The 22,732-nt window shown below is 42.5% G+C and overlaps 2 protein-coding genes across 5 annotated transcripts; both read right to left on the bottom strand.

Moving 5' to 3' along the window:
* Window positions 1–211: 211 nt before the first annotated feature.
* On the bottom strand, window positions 212–10,126 carry rad51 (RAD51 recombinase). Of its 4 annotated transcripts, none has more exons than XM_088324651.1 (11): window positions 9,877–10,126; window positions 9,147–9,234; window positions 7,178–7,269; window positions 6,967–7,104; window positions 5,689–5,806; window positions 4,534–4,625; window positions 4,361–4,455; window positions 1,835–1,948; window positions 1,630–1,759; window positions 1,425–1,546; window positions 212–486 (listed from the first exon to the last, which is right to left on the bottom strand). In XM_088324651.1, exons 3-11 carry the CDS (start codon window positions 7,259–7,261, stop codon window positions 363–365), a joined length of 1,017 nt encoding a protein of 338 aa, XP_088180777.1. In that variant the 5' UTR covers window positions 7,262–7,269; window positions 9,147–9,234; window positions 9,877–10,126; the 3' UTR covers window positions 212–362. The 4 variants fall into 4 exon arrangements, with proteins under 4 accessions (XP_088180777.1, XP_088180778.1, XP_088180780.1 ...); XM_088324652.1 differs by having other exon boundaries at window positions 9,922–10,125; XM_088324654.1 differs by lacking the exon at window positions 9,147–9,234 and having other exon boundaries at window positions 9,922–10,126.
* Window positions 10,127–12,454: 2,328 nt separating this feature from the next.
* On the bottom strand, window positions 12,455–22,044 carry cfap206 (cilia and flagella associated protein 206). The gene is made up of 11 exons (XM_088325433.1): window positions 21,646–22,044; window positions 18,651–18,741; window positions 17,910–18,098; window positions 17,678–17,842; window positions 16,332–16,540; window positions 16,116–16,235; window positions 15,835–16,033; window positions 15,633–15,773; window positions 14,634–14,809; window positions 14,432–14,566; window positions 12,455–13,168 (listed from the first exon to the last, which is right to left on the bottom strand). Exons 1-11 carry the CDS (start codon window positions 21,751–21,753, stop codon window positions 12,947–12,949), a joined length of 1,755 nt encoding a protein of 584 aa, XP_088181559.1. The 5' UTR covers window positions 21,754–22,044; the 3' UTR covers window positions 12,455–12,946.
* Window positions 22,045–22,732: the final 688 nt, after the last annotated feature.

Raw genomic sequence — 22,732 nt, forward strand, 5'->3', positions numbered from 1 at the left:
ATTCAACCATAACTTTGACAATAACCATGGACTGTCACAAAGTCTTATTATGACGTTAAGAAGGCTTATATAAGGCTCGTTCTGCAGCACCAGACATTTTAGTTTTAAGATTATTTTTTGTCTGTTGTGGCTCTTTCCACATTTTGGGTTGCTGACCCCAAGTTAAGCCGTGAAAGTCCTGAGATTGGCCAACACCACATCAAACAAGGACTTGTCCCACGGAAAGATTTATTTCAATATACATAAACAACTTAAATGTCTGTTATTCTGACAGCATGTGGCAAGTCCTTTTTGTCAGGGTGTGGTCCTGACAGACTTTTGGGGGGCAGGTCAACATAAATCAAGTACTTCCTTCCAGGAGTTCAGTCTTTGGCGTCTCCCACGCCGTCCGCGTTGATGGCAAACATGGCCTCGGCTTCGGGAAGGCAAGGCGAATCGTAGATCTTACAGATTCGGGTTTCTCCTCGTCCTTTTCGGAGATAAAGCCTGGAATGGGATAGAGGGTCTTTGTTGTCATTGATATTCAGGGTTCCGACACTTTTTTTTCATGGCCAAATTCAAGCACTTTTCAAGGGCCGTTTTTCCAGTACCTTCAGAGGAAGAAATCCAGCGCCGACCGAGGGAACTTTTTTTCTTGTTGTCGATGACCCAAATAAAGTCGCCCTCCTGCTGCTAGCGTACACTCTGTGCCATTTTGAGCTGTTCCTATCTAGGATCTTTTTGAGGCACTGGGCTGCTATAAACTGACGTGAATTCTGCCATTCCGTTTCAACGATGCTCACATACAAAGTGGGAAAGGACTCTATAGGTGTAATAATGGAGTTCAATACAAAAGACGAAACAAATAATAAAGTTCTTTACGAATAAAAAACATAAAACAAGCCTAATTTGAACTCATTTTAATGACGTTGATTTCTCCACAGCAGAGTGCATTCAATCTTTTGTGTCACTTATTTTAATTTCATTGCATTTTTTCAGAAGATCTGTGTCTAAATTGGTTAAAATAGAATTGTAAATAGGTATTTTTTGCATTTTATCATTGTATTTTCAGGGATTTTATGTGTAGTGTATAGAAATTTAAGAAACATTTTGCAGGGATTCGCTGCAGAACATATGAAATGACTAATCACTAAATAATTTGAAGCATAATGAATTATTATCATTAATAATATATCATTCAAAAAATAGAGCTGTTTGGGGAATTTTTTCAGTGAGCAGAGCCAAAAGAACCGCTTCTCAAGAAAGAGAAAATCCAAGATACAATTGGGTTCTTTTAGGTGGCCGGAGCAGATTCATCGGTTTTCGGTTCTTCCTTATCAGGAAAATTCGCTCGAGACACAAACACTTCTAGATACCAGCACAACTTAATCTGGTATGTCTAAGTATGACAGTACTCGCTCATAAACCTAGAGAAGGAGACCTACCGCGTGGTAGACGCGTGGGCTAGAATGTTGCCCCCGATCGGCTTCTTGGGATCGGCGGAGAACATGGCGGCGCCGTCCACCTGTGCCACCACTTGGTTGGTTATGACCACCGCAACACCAAACTGAGAACAATAGGGGTCGGGTTTGGGGAGAGAAACAAGTTGGACGATTTGGACGACGGAGGCCGAGCGCCAATCCCACCGACCTCGTCCGCGAGCCGCAGCAGCATCCGGAGAAAACGTCCCAAGTGCCCCTGGCGGGCGGACAGCTCGCCTCGGCCCGAGTAGTCGGTTCTATACAGGGCGGTGGCGCTGTCCACGATGAGCAGCGCATACCTGGTGAAGGCGAACGAGAATACGCGGTGAATACGAGAGGACGAGAGGCGGCGTCCTCCGACGTGCAAACCCGACCTGGACTCGGCCATCATGGCCGACGCCTGGTAGAGCAGCTGCGTCTGGTGATCCGTGTTGAAAGCTCGCGCGTAGGCCACGTTGTCCAGGACGTCGCTGCCCACCAGACCGTATCTGCCCGGGAAAGACATTCACATGCTATTGGAACGTCTGATTGGTGCTGATGTGTTCGCGCGTGGTCCCTTTAAGAGAGGACGTGTGGGAAGCTTTGTGTTTTGAAGTCAACCCGTGTGCGCGGCAACGGTGCGAGTTGCGACCAACAGTGACTCTCGTGTAAATGTCTATACCGCCTGTTATTTTGTTTTTAAATTGGCGACAGGACTTCATCAGCGACTGATAGCATCATTGATCACTGGCATCCAGGGGCATTATAAGATTGTTAAGAAGTAGCTTGAATGAATAGAATTTGGGTATTTCTTAGCCAGTTAGGGTGGAGGGCTAGGGTGGAGGGCTAGGGTGGAGTGCTAAGGTGGAGAGCTAGGGCGGAGAGCTAGGGCGGAGAGCTAGGGCGGAGGGCTAGGGGGGAGAGCTAGGGTGGAGGGCTAGGGTGGAGAGCTAGGGTGGAGAGCTAGGGTGGAGAGCTAGGGTGGAGAGCTAGGGTGGAGAGCTAGGGTGGAGAGCTAGGGTGGAGAGCTAGGGTGGAGGGCTATGGTGGAGAGCTAGGGTGGAGAGCTAGGGTGGAGGGCTAGGGTGGAGGGCTAAGGCGGAGGGCTAGGGTGGAGTTCTAGGGTAGAGTGCTAGGGTAGAATGCTAGGGCTGAGGGGTAGGATGGAGAGCTAGGGTAGAGGCTTTTCCACCACCTGTAGATTTTTTTTACGTCAATCTCAGCTCCAGTCTCGATTTATAACGTTATGTCATCGGGCTATAATACCATACATTTCAATTACTTCTTGTCAAGTGTTTTATACAGTAATAGTTATAAAAATAACGATCTTCTGCCACCTACTGGATGGAAAGAAAGTGACAAGTATATCATTGAATTCAGGGGCCACACACCAGTGCTGGTTCTCTGTGATTTTCCAGTAAAATGATGTATTTAGTGGTTGACTGGATCGACTTAACCCGACTTCCAAATATCAACCAGTTAACAGCATAGTAATAACTTAGTTATTTTAGAAATTCATATCAAACTGATGCACTAGTTGGCCACAAAAAGTAGCTCTCAGCTTGAAAAGGGTTGAAGACCCTCGATTTTATATTTGTTCAGATTTGTTTTCACTCTGCTTTCTTACAATAAAGACTGTGGTTCTTTTTTGACTATTGTACATCTGCAAAGGAGATTGCTTAGGGATGCCAGGGTTGTTTGATATTTAGACTGTTATTGCGCACTGTTGTCTTTTGACTCGTAGGCGCTGTTAACATCATTGTCACGATTGGTATATCGTGCTGCTGTTTTTTTGATACCTCCCTTTTAGAGCTGATCTACTTTTTTTGTAAGCTAGGAGATTTAATGAAAAGAATTGGCTCGGGGGGGACTATAGAACAGATTGTGGAGTTTTCGCACTATAAAGGTTTTTATAGCCCTCCTCTTCTATTTTCCTAGCAAATTTGATTTGATGTTTCTATTCCAGGGAACCTACAGCTTAAGGCAAGTTGAATTCAAGACTTTTTAGGGGCAAAATTGTATAAATATAGGGTATTTATACATTTTATCCCATTTTGGGGAGTTTAAGTTTGCCATCTGAAAACACAGCACTTTCCAAAGTATTAGACGTGGAAAACAATCAACAAAAATGATTTTTACAGTAGATGAAGGATCCTCAGGCAAAAGTGGAAAATAACTCATCTCATTAGCTGTACCGCTTATCCTCAGTAGGGTCGCAGGGGTGCTGGAGCCCATCCCAGCAATCATCGGGCAGTGGGCAGGGGACACCCTCAACTGGTTGCCAGCGAGTCGCAGGGCACACAGGGACAGACAACTCGCTTGCTCATTCACACCTAGGGACAATTTGGACTGGCCAATCCACCTGAAAGTCATGTCTTTGGAATGTGGGAGGAAACAAGCATGGGGAGAACATACAAACTCCACACAGGAAGTCCGGTAGATGGATTTGAACCCACACAGGAGGTTCCCAAGACCATAGAACTGTGCCACACAAGCGCTAACCACTGCGACGCCGTGCTGCTGTGGCAAATAACTATTATTTCCAAAATACTTTTCTGCTAGATTCATCCATCCATCCATCCATTATCTGCACCGCTTATCCCCAGTAGGGTTGCGGGGGTGCTGGTGCCCATCCCAGTTATCTTCGGGCAGTGGACACACAGGGACAGACAACTCGCTCGCTCATTCACACCTAGGGACAATTTAGACCGGCCAATTCACCTGACACGCATGTTTTTGGAATGTGGGAGAAAACCCACGCAAGCACGGGGAGAACATGCAAACTCCACACAGGATGTTCGATCTCGTGACCTCAGAACTGTGCCGCCGTGCTGCCCCCCGGGGGACCATGTCTCCCTATTTATGAACTAAAATGGAGAAAATGTATTCCGTCCGAGACTTCCGCCCCTCCCTCCACGCACCTTTCGGCAACGGCCAGGAGTCTCTCCGGTCGAAAGGTTCCCTCGGTGTCGATGTACATCGCTTTTCCTTCTCCGCCCCCTTGGTCCATAGGGAGCTGCGCGTGGACACGAGAAGAGTCACACGGGATACATACGAATAGGCAGTGCAGAACATCCAGAGACGGGGAAGCGACCTGACAGGTGACGGCCAGCGTGTGGCAGAGCTGCGTCTTGCCGGTCCGAAACTCCCCGAACATCTCGGTGATGGAACCCGTCTCGATGCCGCCTTCGGGAGAAACGGAAGGCAGAATTCAAGCACCTTTTTGCGCGGCGAAATTTTAAGCATTTTCAAGGCTCAGTTTTTACATTTTTCCCAGTACCTTTAATGTAAGAATTCCAGCGCAGATCATAAAAAACCTTTTTGATGACTATAATCAAGTGGCTATCTTGCTGCGAGCGCATACTTTGTGCTATTTTGAGTTCCTATCTAATGTCTAGGACAGGGGTGTCAAACTCATTTTGACTGGGGGGGCCACACGATAGAACAAACATTCTCTCGGGGGCCGAACTAGTAGATAAGAGAGACAGAAAAAAAGAGAGAAACGAGACAAAGAGAGGGGGAGAAAAAAAGAGAGTGTGGGTCAAGGAAAGAGAAAGGGAGAAAGAGAGAGAGAGAGAAACAAAATAGATCAAAAAGAGAAATAGTGACTGAAACGGCAAAAGAAGAGAGAGAAAGAAAAATCCAAAGAGAAAGAGAGAAAAGAGAGAAGGAGATAAGAGAGAGAAAGAAGGAAAGGAAGAAAGAGAGTAGGGAAAAGCAAGAGAGAGAGAGAGAAGAGAGAAAAAATGGGCAAAATAGGAAGAGAGCAAAAGAAGGTAAAAAGACAGAGAGAGAAAGACACAAAGAGGAACAAAGAAAGAGAAATCAAGAAACAGAATGTTTGCGATTTACATGTGGAATTTTTAATCTTACATGTGCATTTATAAAGACATATGATTTGTAGAACTAAAATAAAACGCGAATATGTATTTTTGGGGGACAAATCCATCCCCATATAAGTGTTGGGTAAAAATAACAGTAATATTTACATTACATTTTGAGTTGCAGGAAGTTCTTCCCATTACAATTCAGCACTGGAAAACCACCTTCATATTTTGCATGGCCCATAACAAATGTCCATAATTGATACATTATCCTTGCACTTATATAACTAATATCCAAAGACTTTCCCAATCTTGAAAACACAACATTATAATTCCAGCATTTCAGGACTTCTAGTACCAGTAAAACCCTGAAAACGTCTCGAGAGAAGTTCCATCGCAAGCTGTACTTTGACATAATCACCAACCTTGGAGCAGTTTGTCCAATTCCTTGGAACCTGTGGAGATCTGGATGATCTCTGCTCTTCTCTGGTGGAACTCCGTGGCTGTGGTGAAGCCCATCGGCACCAGCTTGGCAGACTCGGTCTTAGAAAAAAAAGGGGGGAACCGTCATCAAGTAGATCTCAAGACCAATGTTCCCTGTCATTTTGCAGGGGTCTGAGCGTTCACACAAAGTCGGTGAGCAACGCTTGAAATAACAGTGAGCAACCATAATCCCAAGTGTGGCAAGATAATTCATGATCAAACATGTCCAAAACTTGACATCAAGTTACATTTTGCTGAGTTTCCGGCAATGCAAAATGATTTTTCTCTTTTGAATGAATTGACTCATGTACTATTGCAAAGGTTGTACGGCCTACAAACGTCCTTTGTTTTTACAATTTTTTTCACAAGATTGCTTTTTATTTTATTTCCTGATATATTTTGTCGCATAATACTAACATTTTTGGGGGATTATTGAGTCGGTTGTAAGATACAGAACTGTACTAAATCACATTTTTGAGTGGAAGTACAATGTGGGCAACAAGATTCACTTGATATCATTGGAAATGATTTGAATGCAACACAAACTTTTTCTTCTTTTTTCCGTGTTTTTTTTCTACTTTTTTTAAAATTCCTTTAAAAAAAATCTCATTGTGTTTATTGTTTCCAAGCTGTTACTTTTTTCTTTTTGTTCTCTATTTACTTTTTTCCTACATTTCTTTTTCTTTTCTTTTTTTCTGGCTTTTTTCTCAAATTTTCCTTATTTTTTTTTGTTTCTTTTTTTTTCTCAGCTTTTCACTACTTTTGGTATTTTTTTCTTTTTTGTTCTATTGCCCCCTTCCTGTAAGTCATTTTGTGCATAATTTTACATCATATTTGGTCATGTTGGGATGAAAGAAGCAAAAACAACCCGAAGAACCGTTTAGGACCCGAAAGAGCCGGTTCCTTTGAGTGAGCCGAGCCAAAGAAGCCTGTTCTCGAAAAACTCTACCGACTTTACTCAACGTCGTTCTACTTTGACATTGACTTCAAAATACCGCATTTAGGACACAGCGTCGGGGGAACCCGTGTATTTTGACCTTCACGCACTGTCACTTTGACTTGAGTCACTTCTTAATTAGTAATTTTGAGCCTCCATTTTTGTGCGCTGGCGAGATTTTCTTGTGTGCTGAGAATGTGCGAGCAGTGCGCGATTGCTCACGCGCGCAGCTTAGAGGGAGCGCTGCTCAAGACGCGTCGGAACAAAAGACCAAGATCCTTACTATGATTTTATCGGCTTTAGCATCACTGATGCCTTTGATGTTAAGCAGCTCCTTCTTGGGAGCGTAGGCCACGGCTTCCACCGTGTGGAAACCGGCATCCTCCAGCTTCTTGACGTCTCCGGCACCGATACCGCATTGCTGCGAGAAGGCAAAAATGAAATATAAAGACCATTTGGCAACCGATTTTGGCAAAGTGAGTCAAGTCCTATACCTCAAGTCTGCTGAGAGGCTGCGGTCCCAAGTTTTCTTCCTCTTCCTGCTCGGTTTCAACCGCACCCTCGCACCTCATCGCCATATTGATATCTAGAAAGCCGTGAAGAAAAGGGATTAGAAACTGACGGAGGTCTGTAGTGTGGAAAATAAATGTCAGGGAGACAAAACTCAAAAATCTCATTCATATTAATTAAGGGTGTTTTGAAAGGATAGTGGGATGTTTGGACGCGTTCTATGATGCGGCAGGGGTAAACCAGCAAAAGCTGTCGGTCCCTGCTGTTGAACAGAAGCGTGTGTTGTGTCACCCTGACCCGAGTGACATGGCCGCTTTCTCGTGTCCAGTTTCATCTGGAGGGACGAAAGCAGGACGGACTTGGGTGCCGAGGTGCTCAACTTGTTTGGGTGTTTGGGCAATTGGGTTGGCCATGGTCCAAAAAATTTTGTCTGGGTTTTTAAAAAAAAAATAATAATAATTTTTTCCATTTTATCATATTTTCTTTGTTATTGTACGTGTTTGTCTTGCTGTCGGTCACCCCTCTTGAGGGATATGACCAGGGTAGATAGAAGAGTGTTATGTGCATTAGATAAACAAATATTACTGTAACGTACTGTAATCTATCTGCTGCTAGTGAGTCTTGGGACACAAAAAAATGAATATTTTGGTAGTTATTGTTCTTTAAAGTTTGGGTTTTACCTGTGAAAAAAATACAACTGCAGGGTTTTTAATTGAGCATGTTAGAATATCAAAATAGGTCACTGAGAATACTGTCACTATTACGATTTTTCTAGATCAATTAAGTTTATTATTTAATCATTACATCATTACTTTAGTTGTTGTAAATCCACACCATCTTTAAGTGAAATTTACTTTATTTACTAATCACTGTACTTTTAAGCATTGGCCTACAGAGTTCCTGTTTTTGCTTGGTAATGTGAGGTCTGAGTTGAGTTGTCTGTAATGCTGCATGTATTCACTTTTTAACGATAAGAGAGGGGTACAAACATTTTTGCATGCCTTTTGGTGGGAACAGTTGTGCACCCCTGATTTTATCTATATTGTGCAGAAGTCTGGGGCAATAATTACATACAAGTTCACTCCAGCCCCTTTTTATCCTCCAAAAACGTGCAATTACAACCATACACTGGATAGGATATCGGGATCATACTCATATTTTATTCCTGCAGTCCAAATGATTAAAATTGGATGATTTAGTCAATGTTCTCACTTCACAACTGCTATTTAAGGTCAACAAAAACACAGTGCCAGAAAACATCCAAAAATGATTCATTCGGAAAGAGGGAAAATATAACTTGAGGTGCTGTCGTAAATTCATAATCCCAAAGGTGAGAACCACCAGGAAAAGTATGTGTGTGTCTGTGTGCGGAGTCAAACTTTGGAACAATTTACAAGACGAGATCAAACAATGTCCAACTATTCACGTGTTTAAATTTAAATGCAAAAAAACATTACTGGCGGAATACAGAGATGAAGAAAATGGGGTGTGAGTGATAGTAGAGATTGGGAATACTGCGTTTACAATTATAGTTAACCTTGTTGTTATGGTTACTATTGTTCTATCATAACTGTTATTATTGCTATTGTTATTGTTGTAACGCTTTTAATCACAACAAGACTCAAAAGGGCTACACTGTTCCAAAACAGTTTGGTTGTTTATAACTTCTTGATGCAATATAACATTTAGAAAACTTTTTTTCTTTTAATTTTATTCGATTTGTATTTAACTTTTCTCTTTTGCTTATCTTTCTTCGTTTCCTTCCCTCTGTCATTCCAACCATCTTTGTTTGTATTCTTCTTCTCAAAACTCAGCAAAGAAATGAGTAAAAAAAAAACAATGCAGTTTGGTCACAGAATCTCTGTAGTTGGTATTCTTCCTCGTGACTTTGAAGCACTCGTTTGCAGTTGCACAACTGAATACAGCAACATCTAATGGTCAAATAATACTCACTGTGCTTTTAACTTTCGTATTAAAGCTGGGGCCTCAAACGATATCCCTGAGAGCCAAAATTGGCAGCCGGTCCGTGAGTTTGAGATCCCTGTATTAGAATAAATATAAAACATGTCGATCGATAAGAAAAAGCACAATTCGGTCAGCAACCAGCCCAGAATATCATGGGCTGCTCTCTGCCCAGTCTGCAAGACAATGCATCCCCTAAAATAAAGACTGGGTAAGAGACAGCAAAATGAGTCAAGTCCTATACTTCAAGTCTGCTGAGAGCCACCACCACCCTAAACAAGCACACAATAATGTGCTTTTCATATTCTGTTTTATTTACACTTAATCTTGCACAATTTTGCCGCTTAAGCACTGTTTTCCTTGCACTTAAACTGAAGTCAGTCTACTAGCATTACCCAGAATATCATGGGCTACTCTCTGCCCAGTCTGCAAGACAATGCATCCCCTAAAATAAAGACTGGGTAAGAGACAGGAGCCACCACCACCCTAAACAAGCACACAATAATGTGCTTTTCATATTTTATTTTATTTACACGTAATCTTGCACAATTTTGCTGCTTAACCACTATTTTCATTGCATTTAAACCTATGCTAGTCTACTAGCACTATGAAGTAAATATCACCTTTTTATCATATTATGTAGTTTTTTTAGAGTGCTACGTCCACGTTAAAAAATAATGTAAACTACATTATTGTCAATAACAATAAAGACTCTTCTTACTCTGCAGTTTGAGAAAAGGCTCAGTTGAATATAGCTCTACTTCACCTTCAGGCGACGTTGCAGGCAGTCGTACTCAATCGAAGTTAGCGTCTATTAAAGCTTAAATGAGAAAAATACAACAACAAACGAGAAAGTGTCAATTGTATGAACCTAAAACTAATTTCAGCGCGACGACGTCAACAAACAAGTTGGGACGCCATTTTCGAGTCAACCCGCGTTCGCGCTCATCGTGAGGTCACTTCCGCTTTGGATTCTGATTGGATGAAGGGTTACGGCGCTCATGCGCAAGGTATCACGTCACACGTTGGGTCAAATGGCAGTGTCGTCGCCATATCGAATGTGGCATCCGTCTTTTTGTTAATGGTCTGCATTTATATAGCGTTTTTCAAGTCAATGAAGACCCCCCCCCCCCCAAAGCGCTTTACAATCTACTTCACACTTACCCATTCACACACACACTCACACACCAATAGTGACGCTCCCTGTTTTGATTTTGATCGGGTGAAGGATGATACAAAGATTACCAGAAAAAAAGTCAATTGGTAAGGTTGAATGTCAAAGTGGTCGCCATATTGAATGTGGCAAAATTGACCCGTGTTAGTGAAAAACAGGAGTTACAGTCACTAGATACTTCATTTAAAAAAAGGAATTCCGTTACCGTCAAGATTACTGACACTCAAAAGTAGTGTATTACTCTTAAAGGAACTTGCTAAAAATGACCATTTATACTCACATTAAAGCAGACCCCTTAAACTGCTTTAATATAACTACCCAATAAAAGAAAAAAAACATATGTACACCAACCTGTGGAAACGGTGAATCCTTCATATTTCTTGAGAGCTTGCAAACACTTAGCCGAGACACTCCATATCTATTTTGTCTCTGGGCTTCGAACCCATCCAAGATCATCTTCTCTATTTCTGGGTACTCTCCAATAGTTTTTTCTTTTTTTTTCTACAGGCATACTGTATAGCAAAAATAATTCTTTAGAGAAGATGACTAAAATTCAGCTCACTTTTACCGTAAATACTCATGTTTTCCCCATTAAGCTCCTAATAGTTTGTTGTTCCTGAATAGGCCACGCCCCCTCCAAATGCATTGCCTACTATTGGCGACACGCCACCGAATCTGCACATATAAGCTCACTCCCTGATTCCAGTATTTTCTTTCATAGTGTTAAATGTAGCTTTGACGTGAGTACATACGGTAGAGAGAGTATCTACATGAGGAGAAATCCAGTGTTTTTGTACTCTGTGCTTCAGCCAGCACCTCCATAACTGTATTTAGTCGTATTTTTGTACGTAATTATAAACACGTTTCAGAGATTTTCTCAACCAGATTGAGAGATGAAAAGATAAAGCAGGAATACTCGAAATTTAGATGACACTATCATTAATTATTTAAATGTATATAGTAGTAGAGTAATGAAGTAACGCAACAACGACAGTTGAGATAAGACATTTTAGTACTCATTGCAGAGAAAATAATTGTTTTTCAGGAAGGCTTTCCTTTTTAACCTATTCGTCCCAAAACTGCAGGGAAGTGAGTGTAGTTTGTGTCAAAATCTAACCAAACTTTCCCTACATAATAAACTACCAATACTAATACTACTAATACACTACGTCAACTCAGCTTGGATGACACCATAAACCCTGTTAACTTGAGTCAGAAATCGTCGCCATATTGAATGTGGCAAAGGGGGAAAAATGTTGTCATTTCTCCTTTGGATTTTGATTGGACGAAAGATGAATAAAACCTGTCAATGTGTTGTAAGGTTTTAAAATTTCTTATACTGGTATCTGACTCTTCCTGTGTCTTGTGTAATCCCTTACAGTTAGGGACTTAAAGTCAGAGAAATTATTGAGCCGAGTGCCGGATATAGTCCACATATTGATTTATTTAGCCGAATTAAAGAGTTGAACAAATCGGATCTTTCTTTCTCGCCAATTACAATCGTGTGGAGAAAGATGACGAGGTTCCGGGGTCTCCCCCTCTTATCACCCATGCCGAAGAAATGTTCACGCCCCATGATCAAGCCTCCGGCTGATTGGTCCGCGCCGCGTCGATGCAAATTTCCCGATAGTTCTTTGAAGCTTGGGAGAAAGGTGATGGGTCATCGCCCTCCGGATAGAATGGGGCACGACACACACATTCTAACCCCCCACCAGGTGAGGTGATAAGTCATTGTTATCTGCACAGACTGAAACCAAAGACACATTCCAAAGCACAGGTGGTTTACGACACCCTTATAAAAAGTTGCACTCAAGGCTGAGGTCAAACTTAGGACAAGTATTTTTTAGTATAAGTGGAATAAAACAGCGTATAAAATAGTATATAACTTCAGTGTCGAGTTAAATGTCAAAGTTGTTGCCATATTGAATGTGGCAAAAGCGACTAGTTTGTCGCTGGATCCGAACAAACTTCTCCCAACGTGGCACGTTAGAAAAAGGTCTCAAGTTTTTGTCGGGAATGCCTAATATAAAAAAAAAGGTACATTTGGGGTTGGGCTTATTAGATTCGGCCTCAAAGGGCATCATGAGATAAACCAACAATGAATGAACAAGAAAAACTACAAAAGTGCTCAGTAAACCTTTAATGGGTAATGTTGAGGTCCAGCTCATCTCTGCTCACCAAAAACAACAGCGATTAGATGATGAAGGTGCTGTATCGGATTCAGATCAATAGGTTTCTCCTGCTACTGCTAACCACGGAAACCCGTTGATATGTTTAAACTTAAGTAAATGCTCAAAATAGGGCAAGAAGACATCAATAGATTTTGATCTTGAAAGGAGGACCAGGAGGAGGGCTCTCAGGTAAGAAAATTCTATCCTTTACGAAAGCTCTCCTCTGAGCCCTCTCGTTTTTTAGTGTTACAAAAAACCCAGGTATCAAAAAACAGCAAGAAGAACAAGGAACTGGAATCCAATGAAACTTATCACCAGTACGATCGGTCACATAAAGGGGATAAAACCCCTACCCCCAAAAAAAACAGTCTGGAGAGAGATGGGCGCCAGCAGGCTGTACTTGCCCGAGACACACCACAGAAATCGGTGAACCGTGAAGACGGCGATTACTCGTGAATGGATCTGGTCAAGTTGATTTTCTCCACCCGTCCGTCTCTGCGTCCCCTGAGCCCGGCCAGGAAGATTTGCGGCCTGGGGACTCCGGTCTCGCCGTCTCGCTTACACTGGCAGCCCACCTCTTTGGGGAGCCATGTTTGAGTTGTGTTTTCCCGTCTCATGTGGCTTAGGTGTGTCTGAGTGGAGTGAGTCGTTGTCGTCCGAAGATCCGCCTGCAAAAAAGACATTTCGGTACGAAATCAAGGTGAAAACAAAGGTAGTGTCAATCAATGTTCCCTGTCGTTTTCCTTACGGGTCTGAGCGTTGACACAAAGTCGGTGAGCAACGCTTGAAACAACTGTGAGCAACCATAATCCCAAGTGTGGCAACTAAGTCATGATCAAACATGTCCAAAACTTGACATCATGTTACATTTTGCTGAGTTTCGGCCAATGCAAAATTATTTTTCACTTTTGAATGAATTGACTCCTGGACGATTGCCTACAAACGTCATTTGTTTTTACAATTCTTTCACAAGATTTCCATTTCTTTTATTCCTGGTTTCTTTTGTCGCATAATATTAACATTTTGGGGGCTTATTGAGTCGGTTGTAAGATACAGAACTGTACTCAATCACATTTTTGAGTGGAAGTACAATGTTTGCATAAGATTCACTTAATAGAATTGGAAAGTATTTGAATGCAACACAAACTTTTTCTTCATTTTTCCCTGTTTTTTTTTCTACTTTTTTTCAAATTCCTTTAAAAAAAATCTCATTGTGTTTATTTTTTCCTAGCTGTTACTTTTTCTTTTTGTTCTCTATTTACTTTTTTTCCTACATTTCTTTCTTTTCTTTTTTTCTGGCTTTTTTCTAAATTTTTCTTCTTTTTTTCCTCTTCCTTTTGTTTCTTTTTTTCTCAGCTTTTCACTACTTATTCATTTTGGCATTTTTTTTCTTTTTTGTTCTATTCCCCTTCCTTTAAATCATTTTGTGCATAATTTTACTTAATATTCGGTCATGTTGGGATGAAAGAAGCAAAAACGACCTTAAGAGCCGTTTAGGACTCGAAAGAGCCGGTTCCTTTTAGTGAGCCGAGCCGAAGAAGCTGGTTCCTGACATACTCTACTAACTTTACTCAACTTCGTTCTACTTCGACTCGACTTCAAAATACCGCATTCAGGACACAACGTCAGGGGAACCAGTGTATTTTGACCTTCATGCACGGTAACTTTGACTTGAGTCGCCTCTTAATGAGTCATTTTGAGCCCTGATTTTTGTGCGCTGGCTCGATTTTCTTGTGCGCTGAGAATCTGCGAGCAGTGCGCAATTGCGCACGCGCGCAGCTTAGAGGGAACACTGGTGTCAATGGTTTGCTAGTTACTGACACCATTGGGTTAAGTGTGGAACTGCGTCCCTCTGCCCAAGTCTAATCCCATTGATATTTGTTTTTTTAATGGCACAGAACCAAATCAGAAGAAACGAATCATCGACTCACCAGCTTGATGGCCGACTTTCGAGGTTCCCATTCATTCCATTGGTAGGACTTGACCAAGTTGGTGGCCACTGGGTGAAGATCCGTCTGGGTGCAGATCTCGGACTTGCACACCAGTAGCGTCTTTCCCGATTTTGCCTGAAAACAGGGAGAATGTGGACTGGGGGCTTGCGTGAAGGTCAGAAAATTGGAGAAACCTGCTTACACAAGTCGGTGATTGGTTGAGTCTGAGAAGTCGGACCAGTTCCGGCGAACTCTTAGCTCTGTCTGCTACCATTGTGATAAAGTCGTCGGGGCGTTGAGAAAATTTCAAGGCGGCTTCTTTGGAGTTGAAGACGTACGCTTTCTCATTGTGTTTCAGGACACCGATGGAGGGATTTCCTTCGGGGACAAGTTCCAGTATGAAAAAACAATTACGAGTATTTATCATCAACACATTCCAAATAATCATGGGCTGTTCCCTGCCCAGTCTGGAAGACATTGCCAGCCCGCACTACCGCAACATTGAGAACTCCTCTCACCCTGGCCACCACTTTTGGAGAGGATGTCGTTGGGTGTCGCCCCAAAACATAAACAGAGCCGAAATATGACAGAAAGGGAACAGGTTGTTTATTTCATCCATACATTCATCCGCGTTGGTTCGTCTGGGAGACAGTTAGCTTTTTCATACTGTGTCCTCGTGCTTACGTCATGTAACCAACAGCATTCTTTCTCAGGATCGACAGTGTTTTTTCCCGCCCCGACTTGGCTCAGCCAACCTGTGGTATTTCCTGTATAAACATTGCTTCATAACGTGCAGATGTTCCCCATCAAGCCGACCCGCAGCTAATCCACAACAATCCTCCCCTTGGGGAGTTAATCTCCCGCACAGATGAACAACAACAACCCAAAAATAAAATCGAAAAAATAATACAGAGTAAAGATAAAGTAAACTAAATCATAGCTGTACTTCTAATACACGGACATAATGACCCGAATTGTATTTTTATCTGCTGGCGCGTCAGCCTGCTGTAATTAATTGAACGGTTTGCTTAAAAAAATCTCTGACAGATTTCAAACCATGTCCAATAAGTATTTTATGACATGTTTATCCTGGAGTACCGTGTCTAATCTCATTATTAAGAACAATCCTCAACTGGCCCTGCAAATGTATTTGTCTTCTGGACAAGAGGACGGGTGGGGATGTCTTGGTCGGCTAGCGAACCTGGAAGAAGGAGTCCATCTTTGACAACAAGCGTGTAGCCACAGAATCCGTGATACTCAAACGGCAGCTGGCTCATATTGTCGGTGCCTTCGGGGTGAAGCCATTCTTGCTGCTTCATCTGTGTTGGGTTAATGCGCTCACCTGAAAGACAGAAGGATGACTCGTTGAAGTTCTGACGTGACAGAGAAAGAACCGGCAATACCTGCGCTCTCCATCAACCGGTCTTGGTCTGTCTTGATCTGTATCCCCTGCAGTAGATCGTCCAAAGGCTGGTTCAGGCAGATCTTGTCCGGAGGGCATCGGAAGAACGTCAACCCGGGGGCGATGTTGTTGAGGATGTTGAGAAGCTCGGCTTCGTCCTGGAGCTCGGACCACAGTTTCGACAGCGCCTTAAACAGAGGCTGACGCGTAGACCGCAAGAAGGCGGGCCCGTTAGTCGGAAAAAGACCACTTTTTCGGCATTCATTGAGGCAGAAGACCCACAAAAACTTTGGAAGTGTGGACAGCAATCCTGGGTTGCACAGAACTTTTCAGCAGGTAAATCTGGGAGCAGATGTCCTTCTGGAGGATTTCCACTCTTTTGGCGCTCAACCGAGAGTCTTCCTGGTGGCAAAAACAAAAAATTATGGAGCTATGCTCTCGGAATAGATTGATAAGTCATCTGTCCCAAAAACCAGCGTCCCGAAAATTTTTGCTCACTAGCAAAACTGCTAGAAACTGTTGACACTGCCTGACGTTGTAGAGCGCTTGGGTGAGCCCGGACAGGATCGGGGTCCGTTCTGCCGGCTGATCGCTGGAGTCCTTTTCCAACAGGGCAGAGTACTTCCAGGCCAAACTCTGGCTGACTTTCAGTTCCTGTTCGATGACGTTGCTGGTGACCGAAAGTGCCTCACTGAGAACCGCAGGCACTGTGCAGGACACACAGAATGAGACACTCAAGCTACAGCGGTTCAAAAGAAAGCTATCTGTTTCAGGTTTTGAGATACCGTCACCCTTGAGTCATCATCCCTTGTGGCAGAACAAAGGCCAGATCCTTAAAAGCTATACCCAATGTTCTCCAGACTATATCCTTAAAGACTATGTCACAGGTTTGCAGGAATTCAAGGAGGGGAAGGTCAGAATCCTTTTTAGGCTATGTCAAATGTTCTCAGACCAGAGAAAAACAGAGGAGAAACTGAGAAACACAGAGATAAACAAAGATGAAAAAGATAGAAGGACAGAAAAAGAGACAGAGACAGAGGGGAAAAGAGTAAAAGGAGTGATGGATGGCCAAAAAAGAAGACAGAGAAAGACTGAAAGAGAGATGGAGAAAAAAGGGAGAGGGAAAGAGAGAAAACGGGAAAAGAGGGAGAGAAAAAGACAGAGAGAAAAAGAGGAGCGATAAAGAGAAAAAGTGAGAAGAGAGACAAGGACAGAAAGAGAGAGAAAGAGAGAAAAATGAGCGAGAGAAATAGATTTTTAAAGAAAAGAGGAATAATGAGAGAAGGAAGAGAGAGAGCGAGAGAAAGAGAGAGAGAGATGTGGAGAAAGAGAAAGAAAGAAAAAGTAACATAGATAAAGATATGAAGGAAAAAGAAAAATAGACAGAAGAGAGAGAGAGAGTCAGACAGAAAGAAAGTCAGTACAAGAGAGAGAAACACAGAAAGAAAAACACACAAAATGAAAAAGATAGAAGGACAGAAAAAGAGAGAGAAAGAGAGTAAAAGGAGTGATGGATGGCCAAAAAAAAGACAGAGAAAGACTAAAAGAGAGATGGAGGAAAAAAGGGAGAGGGAAAGAGAGTAAACAAGAAAGAGAAAAAGTGAGAAGAGAAACAAAGACAGAAAGAGAGAGAAAGAGAGAAAAAAGGGGGACAGAGAGAGAAAAAGAGGGACAGAGAAAGAAAGTAAGACAAATGCAAAAAAAATGAGAGACAAAAAGAAGAAAATAAGAAAGAGAGAAGAAAATGAGAGAAATAAATACTTTCAGTTGCTTTGGGAGACCTCAAGTGGACATATTTCAAACTGCATCTCAATATTTGAGGGCCAAAGTCTAAGGTCTCTTACTGAGTTGGGCAAAGTCGGTATCAGTCTCCTTCTTGCCGGCTTTGTTGAAGAGGCGAATTCCCGTGACGGTCATGGTGAGTTCCGACAACTGCTGCTCCTTGTCTGGCGTGGAGAGCGTCAGGAAGGAGGCCAGCTCGCTAGAAGGGAAAACGCTCTGCAGGGCGGCTAAGAAGAGCGCATCCAAATCGCGTCAAGGAAGCCAAAAGAAACCGTCGAGGATGCCGAGCCTTACCCGTGGCTTCTTGGACCGAACCGGCGTCCCAAGGCGATCCCAGACCCGAACCCAGCAGGATGAAGGAGACCGTCTTGCGGTAGAGCGCTTCCAGTTGCTCTCGGCTCTTTAGGCGGCTCTCCACGATTTCTCGACTCACCTGCTTGACTTTGGATTCCACCGTCCGCTTGATTTCTTTCAGGAACTCTCCTGTACAAGGATCCGTGACAAGGCCACTGTTAGCTCTTTTGGTAGGACCGTTGGCGAAACTGGGACTCTTTTAGTAGGACCATTTGCAAAACTGGGACTCTTTAAGTAGGACCAATGGCGAAACTGGGACACTTTTAGTAGGACCATTGGCAAAACTGGGACTCTTTTAGCAGGACCATTGGCGAAACTGGGACTCTTTTAGTAGGACCATTGGCAAAACTGGGACACTTTTAGTAGGACCATTTGCAAAACTGGGACTCTTTTAGTAGGACCATTGGCAAAACTGGGACTCTTTTAGTAGGACCATTGGCAAAACTGGGACTCTTTTAGTAGGACCATTGGCAAAACTGGGACTCTTTTAGTAGGACCATTTGCAAAACTGGGACTCTTTTAGTAGGACCATTGGCGAAACTGGGACACTTTTAGTAGGACCATTTGTAAAACTGGGACACTTTTAGTAGGACCATTTGCAAAACTGGGACTCTTTTAGTAGGACCATTGGCGAAACCACTCCTAATTGTGCTTCGAGATGAACAAAGGTGATGGACTTACGCCTGGACGTGTAATGCGTGTCAAAGTAGGCTTGCATCTCCATCGTGTCCAGGGATGGAGTCCATGGGGCCGCCACCGTCTCCGTGCACACCTGGAACCAAGAAAAGCCGTAAAACTGGGCTGGAATACACAACCAATGTTCCCTCTAGGCCAGACCTGGGCACTCCGGTCCTGGAGGGCCGCTTGTTCTGCATGTTTTTTTAGGTTTCTCTGATCCAATACAGGTGATTCCAATCACCAGTATCGTTAACAAGCACTTGCTAGCTTGCTAACAAGGTTATAATTTGTATCACCTGAGTTAAAGAAGAGCAAACTTCAAAATCTGGCAGGACGTATGGCCCTCCAGGACCGGAGTTGCCCAGGTCTGCTCTAGGCTGTGTGTCTGCGCAATTGCGCACTACCCAGAGCTTTTCCGTGCACAAGAAAATCGAGCCAGCTCACAAAAATCAGGGCTCCAAATTGCTAATTAAGAAGCGAAGTAAGTCAAAGTTACAGTGCGTGAAGGTCAAAATACACAGGGGTTCCCCTAACGCTGTGTTCTAAATGCGGCATTTTGAAGTCAATGTCAAAGTGGAACGAAGTTGAGTAAGTCGGTAGAGTTTTTTGAGAACCGGCTTCTTTGGCTCGGCTCACTAAAAAGAACCGGCTCTTTTCGGGTCCCAAACGGCTCTTTGGGTTGTTTTTGCTTCTTTAATCCCGACACGACCAAATATGATGTAAAATTGGGCAAAAAATGACTTAAAGGAAGAGGGGGGGAAGAGCAGAAAACAAAAAAAAAAATACCAAAATGACAAAGTAGTGAAAAGCTGAGAAAAAAACGAAACAAAGAAGAGCAGGAATAATTCAGAGAAAAAGCAAGAAGAAAAGAAAGAAGCAAATAAAGGGAAAAAGGTAGTAGAGAATAAAAAGCAAGAAAAAAAAGTAACAGCTAGGAAAAAATCAACACGGATTTTTTAAAAAATGAATTTTTTTTTAAAAAAAGGAGAAAAAACAGGGAAAAAGAAGAAAAAGTTTGTGTTGCATTCAAATCATTTCCAATGATGTCAAGTGAATCTTGTTGCCAACATTGTACTTCCACTAAAAATGTGATTCAATACAGTTGTGTATCGTGAAACAGACTCAATAAGCCCCCCAAAATGTTAATATTATGCGACAAAAGATACCAGAAAAAAAAAGAAATGGAAATTTTGTGAAAGAAATGTTGTAAAAACAAATGACGTTTGTAGGCAATTGTACATGAGTCAATTCATTTAAAAGTGAAAAATAATTTTGTATTGCCAGAAACTCAGCAAAACGTAACTTGATGTCAAGTTTTGGACATGTTTGCTAGTGACTTAGTTGCCACACTTGGGATTGCCGTTGCTCACTGTTGTTTCAAGCGTTGCTCACCCACTTTGTGTGAACGCTCAGACCCCTGCAAAATGACAGGGAACATTGGACCCGACCCTCGAGGACCCTAACCCAATGTTGTGCAACACTAATCCATTGTCATGATTCTTGAAGACATCTCAGAAGGTAAAAAATTGAACTATCCAAATTCTTGTGAGTGACCACTAAAATGTCTCCTTTGTGTCTTATATTTTTAGCAGGACCTTGGACTATTTTATCGTCCGATGGACAGCTGAGTTCTTCAGCCGTGATTGGTTAACATCATCAGTAAAAGAAAAACTATTGTCCGATTGGATATCAAAATGGAGCCGGGAACCAATATCCTTCATTATACATTAATTGTGGAAGCTGAAATTCTGGATGATTTAGAAAAATGGCGGACAGTAGGGCAGCACGGCGGCGCAGTGGTTAGCGCGTGTGCGGCACAGTTCTGAGGTCACGAAATCAAACCTCCTGTGTGGAGTTTGCATGTTCTCCCCGTGCTTGCGCGGGTTTTCTCCGGGCATTCCGGTTTCCTCCCAAATTCTAAAAATATGCATGTCAGGTAAATTGGTCCAACCCACAGATGTCAAACAGGCGGCCCGCGGGCCAGATCAGGCCCGCTAAGGGATTGAATCCTGCCCGCGAGACAACACTCAGAGAAGCGCAAGAGAAAAACAAGCTGCAGGTTGAAATATGTCCACTTGATGTTGCCAGGTGCCTCGAACAAAGACACTGTACTTGTATTCCTTTCTCACTCTCTATTTCCTTTCCACCCCTTTTCTCCCACTCTGTCTCTTTCACTCTCTGTCTCTTTTTTTCTCTTCCTTTGTTGCTCTTTCTCTCTTTCTTTCTCTGTGTCTTTTTAACCTCTTATGCTCTAACTTCCTTTTCTCTTTCTCTCTTCCTACCCTTTGCGCTCTTTTCTCCTTTCTCTCCTTCTGTCTTTCTATTTCTCTTTGGATTTCTTTCTTCCTCTCCCTTTTTCCCCCCTCTCTGACTTTTTATCTCTTTTGTTTCTCACGCCCTCTCCCTCGCTCACTTTTTCTTTCTTTGTCCCACCCTCTCTCCTTTTCCCTCCCTCTTTCTCTTATTTCTTTATCTCTCTTTTTCTTTCTCTTTAATCTACTAGTCCAGCCCCCGACAGAATGTTTGTTCTATCGTGTGGCCCCCGAGTTCAAAGGAGTTTGACACCCCTGGTCAAACCGAATTGAATGAGCGAGCGAATTGTCTGTCCCTGTGTCCCCCTGCCCACAGACAGCTGAGATGGGCTCCAGCACCCCCGCGACCCTACTGTGGATAAGCGGTGCAGATAATGGATGGATAGTGTACAGTAGACACCATATAGACAAATATCAAGATGGTGAAATAACTATTTGGTAAATAAAACAAACTTGTTTTATGCAGATGATCTTTGTTTTTATTCCATAAAGACGGCCTACCTGTGAGTAAATAGGTGCAGCGTTGTGTTTGTAAGGTTTATTGTCGCTTTATAATGACGTCACAGAGGGTGGGCGTCATGACGCAACAATTTGATAGGGAATATCGTGCTGTTCCAAGACTCAATAGGACTCCGCTTTTATTGTGAAAAACGCAAATTATCGTCCAAATCTCAGTCTCCTCTCACCTGAGTGGCGTCCAGTTCCGGGGACCCGGTCCTTTCGGTCTCGGTGCATTCCTGCAAGACTTTGCAGTCCGGTTCTCGGACCAGTTCCTCGTCTGAGGGCCGAGACATGTCAAAGCGTCTTGCTACCGGCGTTCGTAGTCGTTTATGTTGTGTGGTTGCCGTAGCAACAGTGACCTGAGAGAGTCCAGTAGAGAGCGCTGTAGTTCGGTTTTTGCCTGCTGCGTATTTACCTCTGCACCTCAGGATGAAAGGACGCCTGAGGGTCCCGAGTCCTGACTGAGTACTTCTACGGTGCAATAGCGTGCACAAAACTGGAGGAGATTTTGAACACAACTGCCCCGGCTTCCGTGATGGATGGAAGGAAAACGCCCGGACGTCAGTTTGTGCTTTCACACTTAAAGAAAAGAAAGTAGAAAAAAGGAAGAAAAAAGGGGGGACGAAGAAAGAATCAAAGGAAACGAGAGAAAGGGCTGACAAAAAGGAAAGAAAAAGAAAAAAGGAAAGGAAATAAAAATAAAAAGGGGTATGAGAAGGATAAAGGATGAAAGATGAAAAAAATGAGAAAAGAGAATCAAAGAGAAAAAAGGGGAAACAAAAACAAAAAAAGGAAAGGAAAAAATAAATCATAAAGGAAAGGTGGGGATAAAGAAGAGGAAAAAAGAAACTACAATAAAAAACGAGGGGAAAAAAGGAAAATAAAGAAAAGGGGGAGGGGGAAATAGGAAAAAAAAGCAAAAAACAACAACACAAAGAAAAAGTGGGAACATTTTGGAGAAACTTGAGAAAAAATGAAAACAAGAAAAAATAAAGAATGAAAGGAAGTGGGGAAAGTGGGAATAAAAGAGAAAGTTAAAAATAAACAATGAAAGGAATCATTGAGTAACAAAGAACAAAAACATAAAAAGAAGAAAAAGAGGAAAAAAGAAGAAAGCGAAATAAAAAATGAAAACGGGGTACAAAGAGAAGGAAAAGGATTGAAAAAGAAAACAAAAAAGGGGGAAACGAAAACCATAAAATGATATCATAAAAAATAAATAATAAAGGAGGGATAAAGAAGATGAAAAACAAACTGAAACAAAAAACAAAG

The sequence above is a fragment of the Urocampus carinirostris genome, chromosome 20 (genome assembly GCF_059441175.1).
Source record: "Urocampus carinirostris isolate Australia breed hairy pipefish chromosome 20, RoL_Ucar_1.0, whole genome shotgun sequence".
Taxonomy (NCBI): domain Eukaryota; kingdom Metazoa; phylum Chordata; class Actinopteri; order Syngnathiformes; family Syngnathidae; genus Urocampus; species Urocampus carinirostris.

What these genes read in the sequence shown, in the direction of transcription:
- cfap206 (XM_088325433.1), bottom strand. Translation starts at nt 21,753, where the DNA reads ATGTCTCGGCCCTCAGACGAGGAACTGGTCCGAGAACCGGACTGCAAA. An exon ending in CGGAACTGGACGCCACTCAG is followed by an intron (nt 18,742 to 21,645) that starts GTGAGAGGAGAC and finishes TCTTGGTTCCAG; the next exon opens with GTGTGCACGGAGACGGTGGC. An exon ending in CACGCATTACACGTCCAGGC is followed by an intron (nt 18,099 to 18,650) that starts GTAAGTCCATCA and finishes ATCCTTGTACAG; the next exon opens with GAGAGTTCCTGAAAGAAATC.
- rad51 (XM_088324654.1), bottom strand. Translation starts at nt 7,261, where the DNA reads ATGGCGATGAGGTGCGAGGGTGCGGTTGAAACCGAGCAGGAAGAGGAA. An exon ending in CTAAAGCCGATAAAATCATA is followed by an intron (nt 5,807 to 6,966) that starts GTAAGGATCTTG and finishes TTTTTTTCTAAG; the next exon opens with ACCGAGTCTGCCAAGCTGGT. An exon ending in CGCTGGCCGTCACCTGTCAG is followed by an intron (nt 4,456 to 4,533) that starts GTCGCTTCCCCG and finishes GTCCACGCGCAG; the next exon opens with CTCCCTATGGACCAAGGGGG.